Below are 13,975 nucleotides of genomic sequence, written 5' to 3' on the forward strand. Positions count from 1 at the left end.
TAAAAGCACAACTCATTAAAAACTTAGTGTTTTTCAAAACAATACTCCTTAATATCACAACATATTTTCAAGGCACTGTGAGAAACTGAAAATCAGGATAAAATTTTTATGGTTCTACTAGACAATAATTAAGGTTAAAATCTCCAACCACAAAATGTGAAATTTACTTTAGAATAAATTTCAATATTTTGCATATGCCCTACAAATTAAATCAATATATTCTGGTATTCCTTTTCTAACCAAAAAAACTCTAACCATAGCTTTACTCAAAATTTTTAGAAAAGACTTTCCCAAATTACTAATGTTTAATAGTTTTTCAAATATTCAAAATGTTATTCTTACCTTGTTGTCAACTATTAAAACTTACATTTGATAATTCCATTCTATTGAAATTTTTTCACTTTTTTTAAAGGCCAAAAAAATCTACAGACCTCTTAGGGAATTATCAATAACAACAAAAATTGCGATATGTCCAGCCAAAACTAGGAATAATTTGCCTATGTTATTCTTAAAAGATAAATTCATATAAAGTATTTCAGTACATGCTTAATATATTAAATATGAAATCATGAAACAAAAAAACCTATTAAGTACTTAAAGCAGTTTATCCATGCATAGAAAAGCAGTTGTGTTTACATGCTGAAATTAAATTAGTTTGCTTTTATGTCTAAAAGTTCATGTCCAGTGAAATCTGTGATCCCAGGAAGAAACTACAGAACAAACGTCCCTGGAAACATCTCAACTTCAAGTAAAAGATTATAGATTATTAAAATCTGGTCAATCATCCAAACCAGTATGTTCTTCCCATTGATATAAAACTTAATTTAAAAAAATATTAAACCAAAGCCCCCTGATGGCTTAGGGGTTGAGTCTCAGTGCTATCACCACCTTGGCCTGAGTTCCATCCCTAATCAGGGAGATAGCCTACATCTGGCACAGCAGGCCTCTCCTGTCTGGCCCGCTGCTCCCCCTCAGCAGTGTACTTTAGTAAATCTGAGTGTTCTGCTCCCCACTTTGTCTCTGGTGAATCCTCTCACCTTACCCCCATACCTCTGACCTACACCCCAGTTTTTCTACGCATAAGTAAATAAAACTTTAAAAAATATATATTAACCAGAGTGGTTTACAGGTGTGTCATCATTTCAGAGAAAAATCCACTGGTTATAGCAAACTCCTAGTTTAGGCAAAAACTCATACTAATGTTATGTAAGGGCTTAGCATATTTATTCTGGTTTCCTTTGTGTCAAACTCTTATCCCTATTTGTCAAATATCAAGTTCGCGAAATCTCAGTTATTACCAATAAAAGAAGAGACCACTAACTAGTCTTGGCCATCAATTCCCACATATATTCCCAAGTGAGAACTGAACACTTTAACAAGCCTTCCCCCCAAAGTTAACTCCCAATTCTCTCTTGTATCAAGTTCTAAAAAAAAAAAAAGAAATCACATTGTTATTTTTCAATTCAAAAATTAGGAAAGGGGAAAAAATTGGCTTGTTCGTTTATAAGTTGCAAATATTTAGCTATAGAACTGAATAGGAAGTGGTGAGGTTTTGAGTAGGTATTGATAAATTATTAAAATTAATAGTCTTGATTGTTTATATGACAATCTCACAAAACATAAAATTAGAGTTCTTTCAAAGCTGCAACATCAGGGCCTCCCCTGTGGCGCAGCAGTTGCGGGCTGGGCTGAAAGGCTGCCTGCAGCCTCTGCAGCACCGGTTCGTTCCCCGGCCACCAGTGAGGGTCCCACCAAAAAAGAAAAAAAAAGCTGCAACATCATTAAATATTAAAATAATTAAAGCTTTTTCATAGTGAGAAGTTATTAACTATAAATTTGAAAGACTAATATATTTCATTTTAAGTAAATCCAGTTCGAAAGCATATTTTTAAAAGATGTTTTTTAGCAGAATTACATATTCCTATTGAAAAGCTGTACCCTAATTTTAGCCGCTTCTTACAGTATTCTTACCAACCCAGAAAAGATAAAATAACAGAATTTCCCAATCACAGGCTGCACATAAAATTATCTATCATGTTGCAAGACTTTCAATCCTTTTCACACATTCTATGGGCCTTTTAACATGCCCAAGGCCATTTATTTTCAGTACAAGGACTGAAAACAAAATTAACTTGGTAGTACATAATGCACTTAATTACTAGTAATTTTAAAATCCATTCAGGGCCTCCCTGGTGGTGGAGGGGTTAAAGTCTCAGCCCTATCAAGCTACTGCCAGTCAAGGCAGAACAGCAAGAGTTAGATCCCTGGCAGGGAGCTAACCCACATGACACAGCAGACCTGTCTCACCCGCTGCTCCTGTCAGCAATGTATTTCAGTAGATCTGCCTGTTCTGCTGCCTACTCTGTCTCTGGTGAATCCTCTCACACACACACACCCCCACCACCACCTCTGGACTACACCCCAGTTCTTGGATGCATAAATAAAAATAAATCTTAAAAAAATTCAATATATACCTTTAATTAAGTCATATTTGTATCCTTTAAAGGGACCCTTTGCATCAGGTACCAGATATTTTCAATGGATGGTGCCTATTGCCCAGACACTGAGCTTTAAAAGTGAAAGCTCAAGATAAAAATTCACCTATGAAAAATACTACTCTGCTCATGCCTGTAATCAAACTCCAGCCTAAATCTGCTTTCCTTAGAGTAGTTTGCATAGTAGGTAGTGTGTACATATTTGCCCAAAAATTAATTTATTCTTCCTGTATACAAATGCTATTTAATAGTACAATGCATTAAAGACCAGCAACAGATTAGTTCATTAAAAGATATATGGAAGAATAATATAAAAACATTCATGCATGATCTTCAGAGTAGAATTAATGTGATTTCCCCCCAATGAAATCAGAAGGGAGTCAGTAAGTAGTATTTGTAGAGAATAAATGCTAAGAGGTTCTCAAGTAATTACTTACCTATTTGGATTCACTAAAATACCCTATTTCTTATTTATATTTTTGGCATGAAAAAGGCATAAAGATAATGATCACTCCTATGTATCATATAAGTTATAGTTCTATGTTCCAACCATATGTAACAAAACTCAAGCTAAAAATTTTTATTAAACTAATGTTTCTGTTTTGAATAACTAATTCTCTAATAAGCTACTATAATTTTTAAATATCATCAAAAGAAACTTATAATGGGTAAAAAGCATATTCTTTCTTACACAATCCAAAAAGCGGATAGTTAATACAAGTAATTTTGTGATAGATTCAAAGGTATTTTGTAGTACTGCCATTTTCAGCAAAGTTATGTGGAAAACTGTTATAAGTCTTTGGGAATCCTAACATACTGTCAACATTTCAACAAGTCATGTAAGAACCAAAGGCTGCTGTGGCAGTACTTGAAAATCAGGCATCTGCATGTAAGCACCTGACTGGGTGGATGGGAGAAATTCTTTGGCCAACTAGTTGGATTTTAAGTTCCCTGGGTTCCAGTAGCTGCCTGTTCTCTTAAGCTTTGTGAAGGTGACTTAGCTTTTCCATCCACATGCAGAACTTCTCCTCTTGCCCCTCGGAAAAACAGCTCATGGCCTCTTCTAGGACACTGTGCAGTTCCTATGACACACAACACTGTCAAATAATCCTGGAACTTCCCTGGATGTTCCTTCAGATCACCCAGCATGACTGAAGCCAGCTTTAAAACATTGAGGACATTTGATAAAACATCAATTCAGAAAAGTTTTTTATTAAGACACTCGACACTCTTGTTCAGGAAAATGGCATAAGCATTACTAAGAACAACCACAAATAGAATTGATAAGGAACACTTAAAATTGATTAACCAAAGTAATTCCAAGGAAACTAAAATAACATAACACTACCATACTTCTATGTATTTACTTGGGAACATGTGTTCTATTTCTATACAGCTATTAATTTATAGCCATAGTTTTCAACTTTTGCTGAACATAAAAACCTGGAGTGTTGAACAAAATGACCAGAACCTAGGCAGGATCCAAGGCACTGGGGGTTCATTTTGAAGTACGCTCTCCAACCAAGTAACTTTAATATACAGTCTTGGCTGGGAACTACTGTATCCTCGAATATTTTCACTGCTTTGACTTTACAATCCAAATTGGCAGCCAGCCCCATAAAAATTCAGTAATGTATACAATAATTCTCAGCTTATTCTTACCAAATGCTCTTGTTTAAAAATAATTCCTTATAGAAAAGCACACATATAGTATATACATAATCCATGTATAGATCTGGGTTAGCTTTTGAAAAGCCTGGTCTACTGCAAGGTGTTAAAAGGTATGCCTCAAAAAAATTTTTTTTGTGTGGTTAAGTTTGGGATATGCTACAAATCATATCCTCCCCTCTGGAGAACACATGAATGGCTCTGGGTTGTCCAGTAGTATAGAAACCTGTTTCACATGATCCAGCACTTTTCAAATATGTGAATATGTGCACAGGTATTAATATTCAGTAGAACAGTGGTTTTATAGAATTCCAGTTTAGGATATATTCCTCTACATATTTTATCTACATATTTTATTCTTTCAAACAGATCACCTTTGGTTTAGGTCCCATATAGTTTGGGTCTCTAATAAAACCAATTATACCTAACTCTTCATTTCTTCAGGGAACTATGAAAAATGTTACCTCCTCAAACCACTCTTGATTACATTATTGAAAATAAAGTTTTCTACTCCATTCCTAGTCATCTTTATCTAGTATATCTGCTTTATTATTATTCATAGTGTATATTCCTGATAGCACATGAAGAATTCATTTATTGTCTGTCTTTCCTTAAAAAAAGATTAAGTTCCGCCCTCCCCAGTGGTGCAGCGGGTTGAGCACAGCACTATGAAGCTGTCCGCAGCCTCTGCAGCACGGGTTCAAGTCCCGGCCAGGGAGATACCCACATGGTGCAGCAGACCTCTCCTACCTAACCCACTGCTCCGCTCAGCAGCGCTTTTGTTCTGTCTACTTGTTCTGCTCCCCACTCTGTCTCTGGTGAATCCTCTCACCCTCCAGCGCCTCTGGTCTATACCCCAGCTCTTGTATAAATAAATAAATTTAAAAAAAATTAAATTCCATGAGGGCAGGGACTTTTCATTCACTGTTATATTCCAAATACTGCATGGTAGGTACTCAAATATTTGCTGAATAAATGAATGACTGAATAACTGAATTACCAAGGCTGGCCTTATACCATTTATGAACCTACATCAAGAAGTCTTAACAAGGATTAGTTCTAAAGATTACTTTATTACATTTATCCCAGATATTTCTGAAAATATGGTTTGCTTTACCTTGCGGCTTTTTCAGAGGATGCAAAAGAAAAATTTCCCAGGTCTCAGTATTAGAACAGCAGTATTTCTCCGAGACAATGGGAAGTATTTATCAGTGAACACCCCTCTTTTCAATGCCTTAACGGCTGTAAGACAAAATTTTAACTCCAGTCTACCTAGCAAATATAAGTCTCATGACATTCCCTTTAACTTCATCTTATTCCTTTCCCTACTACTCCAACTCCTTTCTTCATGTTTGAAAAAAAACTTTGCTAACATATCATTTTCCTAAAGGGTAGATCTTCCCCCAGAGTGTAGTATATGTAGCTTATGGAAAGACTGAATGGAATTTACAGAAAATTTTAAGCAGTTTATCTCGATTATAAATAATGAAGTGAATAAAATAAGAAATCAGATGGCTACTTCAGATTCTAGCATTGCTTATCTTTCAACAACTATTTATTGGATAATGGGTATTTAAAAGCTGAATTCAGAAATGATGTAAGAATACTTAAGCTGGGGACAGTGAGATAAGCTGCAGCTTCATAAAGATGACCACCAGCAATAAACATTGGTAAGTCATTTTTGAGGTCTTAAAAACAGGCAGCAATTACACATTTGCCAAAACCCATGGAATGCACACCACCACGAGTGAACCCTAATATACACTAAAGACTCCAGAGGATAATGATGTATCAATGGAGATTCTCTGATTATAACAAATGTATATCGGGGGAGGCTGTATATACATGGGGCAGGATATAAGAGAAATCTTTGTACCTTCTGCTCAATTTTGCTGTGAACCTAAAACTGCTCGAAAACTTAATGTGTATTAAAGGGGGAGAGGGGACCATATTCTTGTGTTAAACATACACTATCTTTTTATTAACACTAAACTATATCCCATATATTGAGAAAAAGACTTCTAGCAAAAGTTATGCTTTTGTTTATACAAATTAATATAAGACTCACATTAGGAAATAAGTTAGGAAAAACAGACTGAAAAGAATGTATCCTGTTGCCAAAGGATACACGACAGTAAGACCTTAAAACTACTAAATTTAAGGTAATGTCCAAGCATTGCAGCATAGATAAACCACATTTAAACAACGCATGCTTTTTAAATAATCACTTAAATGGAATAAAAGAAAATGTGTTTATGTTTGCTGATTTATATAGAACCATGCTGCATCTTTTATAACTTTTTTTAAAACTAGACTCCACTCCTTGGAACTTGATGCCCATTAGCAGTAACAGAACCTAACTGAATCAGACTACCAGTTTCATAGTGAGTTTTAGCTATGGGGAACTTAATATATCATTGCTTAACTGTGTAGTTCCCAGTACTACTGCTCACTATCACTACCTGGGAGCTTAAAAAATTATAAAGCCTTATATTAAGTGAAATAAGTTAGACAAAGACAAATATTGCATGATCTCACTTACATGTGAAATTTAAAAAAACCTAACAGACACAGAGCAGATTGGTGATTTGGGGAGGTAGGGACGGAGGGATGCATGAGTGATCGAGGGTACAAACTCATACAAACTTATAAGTTCTGGGGGTGTAAAGTACGCTATGGTGACTACAGTTCACAATACTATATTGTATATGAAAAAGCTGATAAGAACAATTTTAAAAAGTTCTAACATATTCACACAAATTTTAACTGTGAAGTGATGGATGTGTTAACTAAATTTATTGTGGTAACCATTTTGCAATATATGCATACATCAAAAATCATTACATTGTACACCTTAAATTTACAAGCTATTACATGTCAATTATAACTCAAAAAAAGCTGGGGGAAAATGCTAATGACTGAGTCAGACCCAGAGATTTCTGATTTAATTGGTCTGTTGTGGGGGCCATAAATTTTTAAAAGCTCCCCAAGTGATTCTAATAATAGGTAGCCAAATTGAAAACTGCTGGGATTTCATGTGCCTTGTTTGCATTTACTTAGCTCAAAATAGGGGTTTTCACCTGTTTACTGTCTTGTGTTTTGTTATCAATGTATGTAGTGAGTCCCCTAAATAGCTACTAAAATACAACTAGATCAAAAAAAGCCTAAAATGAGGATGTGGGTGTTTAGACACTTCTCACTCAATCTAGAAAAGGGTCATGGGAACTGATGTGGGTTTCACGTTTTACCATCTACCATGAGTCCTCACTGATTAAATAAAAATTAAAATTTTTCCAAGTAATTCAATCACCAACAGGTTAGGAATCCTCACAAATCATTAAGAAAAACAAGTGTGACAAAAGAGAAATGTGCAAAGAACATGAATAGACTATTTACCAAAAGGATATAAATAAGCAAACATCATTTTTCAACTTCACTAATTATCAAAGATATGTAAATTAACACTAACAGACAATTCTGCCATCAAATCAGCAAGATTATTTTTTTAACAAATAACCAATAAGTAAGAATATAGTGCAATGAATTATCAAGTTTTTGGGTGAAATAAACAGAATAAATTCTTAAAAAGCAGTTTGGTGGTATGTCAAGAGCCTTCACACCCTTCCTCATAATAGTAAAACCAAAACGGTCCAAACGATAATTAAGGAAGTCTAACTTCCCTAATTTGTTGGGGCAGTTATTTTACCGTTGGCAAAGTTATTCAAAATTCACACATTTTAGGAATAATATTACAGTTAAAGCTTAAATGGTAACATTAAGAGAGAAAGACACAAATACACTAAGGTGAATTTTGCTTTATACATTACAGAAGGCAACACACTCAAATGTTAACAAAGGCAGGATTATGGTTTTTAATTCTCACATTTTTCTATTCTCAAACATTTCTATAATATTTACTACTTAAAAATAACTTTTTCCCCAAGCAAGAGTTAATTGATCACACATAATTTTCTAGTCAGGAAACTATGAGGTAAGATGACAGCTTGTCATGATGTATTTCAACGTATAAATGGGTTGATGAGTCGTACGTGCTAAAATCCCTGGCTTCCCTAGGGTTAAGCCATTTTGGCCTGGCCTCTTGGACTAGGAATTCAGGTGACTTTAGTCAGTTGAGCACAATAGCCTCCCTAATAGTCTCCAAAATAAACCAATCAGATTTTCTAAATGTAAACCAGCCAAGACAACTGACCCTTACCTACCAAAATGGGTACTATTTTTGGAACACTCAGTCTGGGTAGGCCACGAATGCAGTGGACTTTTCAACCACACAAAAGCAGGTCATTACTGTCAAGGTAAGCTGAAACTACCCTGAGGTTTACTCTATGCTAAATATTTAAAAAGCAACAGTTACTAGAAAAACTTTTTCCTGCTTCTCATTTACACTGATGCACCTAAGTCTGTTGAGAGAATTAATTTCTTGAATAAAGACTAATGTCCATTATTCATATTCACTAAAATCAAAATTCCCTGCAAGAGCAGACTATATAAATTTAGTCTCACCTAAATTGTATGGAAAAACTGACCCCTCCTGGGGGGGTAAGAGGAGATCATTTTTATAAAGATAAATATGACATTTGATAAGTCTTGAGTACTCAAAACAACCATAGTATTTTTACATGCATATTCATTAAAAAACACTCTTATTTAGTCTTTCAGCCCCCCCAATGAAAGAACTGCCAGAATTATCTTGATGCGATACCTCCAAATAGTCTTAAAACAAATATATTCTCAAAAACGTCAAGAAAAGAATGATCTAGTGTGGATATTAAACTGCTTAAGAGCTAACTTAAAAAAAAAATGTTCAAAAACATCTCCTGCCCAGATATCAAACTCAATTATTAAGCATTATCATGCTCCCTAAGAAGTCATCATTATTTTCATTCCTTGCAAGATAATGCATTTATTGTCAAATTATTTGGCTTAAGAGAACATTTAGCATAATTCCTTCAATGTTAAAGGTGCTGCCAAACAAGTTTACAAATAAAACATTCTCTGAATTACTAAATCAGTTGTATCTTGATTGAAAGTATAGCAAGAATCTCAGTTTTATTTTTTCCTCTTAATTTCCATTCTATGTACACAGCTGGATTTAAATTTCCACATCCAAGAGATTCTCTGTTAGGCACATCCAGTTTAAAGTTCACCTGAATGTCCATGTTCTACTCAAGTCAGTTCGTAACTCATTGCATCTTTTTAATTTATACAACTTCTCAACTACCTTTGCTGTTAGGTTGAATGCACTCCTCTTCCCCCAAGTTACAATGTGACTAAGAAAACTGAGGTATACATAATTATTACACTAAAAATGGATTAATGCATAATGTCGCAATTTTTCAGGGGCAACAATATGGACCGTTAAAATCAACTTCCTAATATTCCATCTTCACCGATTTGCGTAATTCCAGAAAAGGCCAGTCACACCTTTTATGAGCAACACCTTCTGAAACTGTGCAGCACACCACCTAGGCAGTCATATGTAAAGGTCCTATACCTTATCCACCATTTGATATCCATAACCACCTTAGAAAATGCTACATCTATTCAGAAACTAATATAAATGGTATGAGCGATAGTAAATTATATATTCGGATAATTTACTTTGGTGTTTTGCTAGGTATAAATTCAGAACAGACATGAAACACACCACTGGTGTTTTATAGAATTTTTAGACACTGGTCAAGATAGTTAATTAGCAAAGAGGTTAGAAAAAATGAAGCATATGTAAGCCACACAAGGAGGGTGCCCATGAAGATACTTATCCAGCCACCTCCACAATGGAGTCTATCTTCAAAGGGAATTCTGTTTACTTTCTTTTCCCTTTCCATAAAAAGGCAAAGGGTAATTACATAAAAGCCTATTTAGTAAGTAGAATTAAGTACTGTGTTAGAGTCATCATGATCTTGATTACTAGATAAGAACAGGACATAAGAATGTATGAACAAATAATTTCACAAGTGTTAAAGCTTTCTTTGAAAACATTATTAACTGGAAAGCTGAAATATACCTAGAACGCGCCTTGGAACAACTCCAAAGTCTGCTTCTCTCTGCATTCAACCAATAACCTTCCATTAAATCACCTCCCCAGTAACACAAGAACTACTAGTCAACACAAGAAACTACTAAAGTAATACAATAGACAATAAAATGGAAAACATTTCTAACAACTGTTTAAAACTCATTTAATAAATATGAATGAGACTGTTGTTATTATTAACTGAACACCAATAAAGTGCTTTAAAACCAATCATTCTTGTTACAGAGTTTACGGAACTTTGGTTAACTGTAAGCTTAATTAACTAGATTTTTCTTGAAATAACTCTTTGAATATCAGCAATACACTATCTTCACAGGTAGAAACAGGAAACTTTCAGAAAACTAGGAGGAAAAAACAGGCACCCACAAAACTTTAGAAAACCCAAACTTCCCCCTCTTTAAAGTAGCAATAAACAATGTTATCAAGATCTATTAAACGCCCAGTGGTTTTCAGAACGCTCCTAGTCATAAGTCTCTTCAATAATAAAAGTTCAATCATTAAGAAATGTTCAGAACTCATCTTTCTTCCTTTATGAAATCAAGACTGCCTTTGTCATACACAGAACCAGACGTCATAATACAGAGAACACAGGTATGTCAAACATAATGAGTGACAGAACCTTGTGCCAATAAGAGCTTTAATATGTAGATTTCTAACAAATCTTTTAACTTGGGAGAGTAAGAGGGAAATTTTGGGCCACCCCTCCAAAAAAAAAAAAAAAAGCACATTCTTTTCAATGCAAGTGTCAACCAGGAATAGAAAAATGTGCAACTAGGATAACTAGCTTATCATGCACAGAATGGTGGGGGCAGAGGAGGGACACAGTTATTAGGAGGAACAGTTATTAGAAAACTTTAAGGAAAGATATAACATGTTCTTTCAGACACCGTAAGCTCAAGTGCAGTAGTTATATAATAAAGCAAGGTGCCTATTCCTGAGGAGAATGTACTTTTAGTAATAATGCTGAACACTGAGTATTAAATCTAAGCAGTGCTAAAAAGGCAATGATGGGAGTTCAGGTATTGTGTTACAGAGAAAAACTTAAGAGAAAGTCCATTACTTAAAAATAATCTTGTCCCTATTATTAACCATTTAAATATTTTTGTGATGATGTGCTAAAGTGCACCAGAAACCTCAGAATAGGTTTTTTAAATTGGCCATGTCTTGTTAATACACTGCAGTCTTCAAATTTACACAGAGCTGCAGGTCTCCTGGATTTTTTCAAGTGTCACTCATCTAACTGAGCCTGACAGCTGAGAAATGCCATCAGGTGCTCTACAGTCAGTTTAAAAAACATCCTCTACCTGGTATCTCTGCAGTGATTGTCTTGCTGCTCCCTGAAACCTCTTCATCATCATCTGATGAGCTCGTGCTTGAGTCACAAGTCAGGTCACTATCACTGGTACTACTGTCCTGCAACAGGTTATATTTCTTCCGTGCAGCAGCCTCCCTTTTCTGCCTCAGTAGCCTGATTCTTTCCTTGTGCTTTTGGCTCCGATGACCTTTAACCTTGGTGACTCGGCCATTCTGTTTATCGCTGGATTGCCGGTTTTTCTTGGCAGCCATAGTGGATGTTTCACTTTCAGATCGGGACCTCCTAGACTTACGCCCAACCGTGGCACCAGACACTCCAGAAGGGTCTCCTTCTACTGCTGTCTCTGCCTGGGAGGGTTCATTCTCTTCTGCAGAAGACAGTGTATCTGAATCAGCCAGGTGACCACTAGAAGAAGGGGAAAGCATGCAGTGATTAGAGGAGTCACTCTCATAAACTCGGCCAGTAGTAGGCTTGTCACTCTCTGTGGATGCTAACTGAGACTCAGAAGAGTCCCTTCTCAGTTCCATTAGCAAGCAGGGCATTGAAGAAAGAACTGTAGAATCCACTACACCATCTTTCTGAACTTGAGATTCCAGTTCTACAGCTCCATCTTCTTCCTTAGCTGTCTCTTGTTCAGACGTTTTTGGTGGGACTTCAGACTCAATGAGTTCTTCGACTTTTCCCACTGCCTCCTCCATCTTCATTTCAGACTTTCGGATTAAATCATGGAGCAGAGTCTAAGAAATTATGTCAAAGATGCAACAGGAGAGCAACCTGCACAAAAACACACAAAATCAATAAACAAAAATGGCAGGTTATTTTATCAACATAACAAACCTCCCTTTATAAATGAGTGGCAAAAGTTATCACTATACATTCCTTTGAAACATACGTATCTATCATCTGTGAAATATTTTTATCTAACACCAAATTCAAAGTATGATCAAAATACTAGAATACACAGCTACTAAAAAATGACACAATATTAATCCCCTATTACTGAACTTGCAAGGCTGACAGACTACCAAAGAAGGATTTTCAAATTTAAAGCTTTAGCATTCAAGAAAGGAATCCTTAAAACTCTGATGTAGTTAAGATGTGCATTTTGATTTTAATATAAATGAAAAAGGATGCTTCCCAAATTTGGGTAGAAAACAAGTTAACTGAAATGATGACATTTATACTCAAATCCTCAAAGAAGTGAGGTCATTTAGAATGAATAACATTAAATGCACTTATATTAAAAAAAAAAAACTCAACTACACACATCGGGCACATGTGCATCAAAAGTAATTATATGTATCCAAATTCATGCGCCATTCTTCCCAATAGGGTTTGCTCTAAAGTGGCATTAAGAAGGAAGGCCTGACTCTGCTGCTCTCTCAGTCTGTCCTTCCTAGTTCCACAAACTCATTATGCTGTATCTGCATATAATGTTTAAATGTGTTTTGTTTCAATAAAAATAGCCACAAAATAGAGACCAACTTCTTCTGAGCCCAGAAAACTTAGTACACTCTATTCAATGAATGACTGTAGGGTTTAAGAGAAAACACCCCTCTACATATTTTCCACCTCATATGCTAACTTTAGAACTAACATTTCCCATCCCCCATTGTGCGCTACAACTCTTCTTAATCATGGAGAAATAGGACATAATCTTTAACCACAAGAGCCATGACTATACAGTGCAAACTACATTAACCTGTGGCTTTTAAAAAGATGCTAAGAATTGCTAGCACCCCACCCTTTTCTTTTTTCACCTAGCAATTCTTAGCCCTCCCCAGTGGTGCGGAGGGTTGAGCGCAGCACTGTGAAGCTGTCCGAGGCCTCTGCAGTGTGGGTTCGATTCCTAGCCAGCCAGGGAGATTCCCACACGGCGTGGCAGACCTCTCCTGTCTCGCCCGCTGCTACCCTCAGCAGTGTATCTCAGTCGCCTGCCTATTCTGCTCCCCGCTTTGTCTCTGGTGAATCCTCTCACCCTCCTGCGCCTCTGGACTATATCCCAGTTCTTGTATAAAAATAAATAAATCTTTAATTAAAAAGGGGGGGCAGGGAGAACTGCAGGTAAATAAATATTTTACCCTGTACACATATTACAAGGCAATTTTGTGATGTCCCATAGATCACAGACACAAACACTTAAGCTAGAATCAGGAGCAGTAAGACAGCTCCATCACTCACTCCACTGAGTAGGCAGCAACTAATTAGAAGATACAAGAAAAATCCTTTTGATCTAATGCTAGGCCTACTTTTTTGCTTACTACAAACTTGAATATTTTATATTCCTTTTTTTTTTTGGTTTTTCATGGCCCTGTTCTCAAGTGCTGATAAAACAAGCATTGTGATGAAATTTCCTTAATATTCATCAAAACCAGAACATTCACAGGCACTGGAAACATTTGAAACATTTATTAACTTAAAATAATTCCATGCATAGTCTAC

The 13,975-nt window shown here is 35.7% G+C and overlaps 1 protein-coding gene across 5 annotated transcripts in view; it reads right to left on the reverse strand.

Annotated features, from left to right (window-relative positions):
• Positions 1-13,975, reverse strand: part of ARK2N (arkadia (RNF111) N-terminal like PKA signaling regulator 2N) — a 67,173-nt gene that overhangs the window by 31,209 nt on the left and 21,989 nt on the right. For all 5 annotated transcript variants that reach the window (XM_037508579.2, XM_037508580.2, XM_037508578.2 and 2 more), the window contains exon 2: positions 11,523-12,307. In XM_037508579.2, coding sequence (XP_037364476.1) covers positions 11,523-12,237 — 715 coding nt within the window. In that variant the 5' untranslated portion in view covers positions 12,238-12,307. The remainder of the gene's footprint in view (positions 1-11,522; positions 12,308-13,975) is intronic.

The sequence above is a fragment of the Talpa occidentalis genome, unplaced genomic scaffold (assembly GCF_014898055.3).
Source record: "Talpa occidentalis isolate TD23 unplaced genomic scaffold, MPIMG_talOcc4v2.1 talOcc4.13, whole genome shotgun sequence".
NCBI lineage: Eukaryota > Metazoa > Chordata > Mammalia > Eulipotyphla > Talpidae > Talpa > Talpa occidentalis.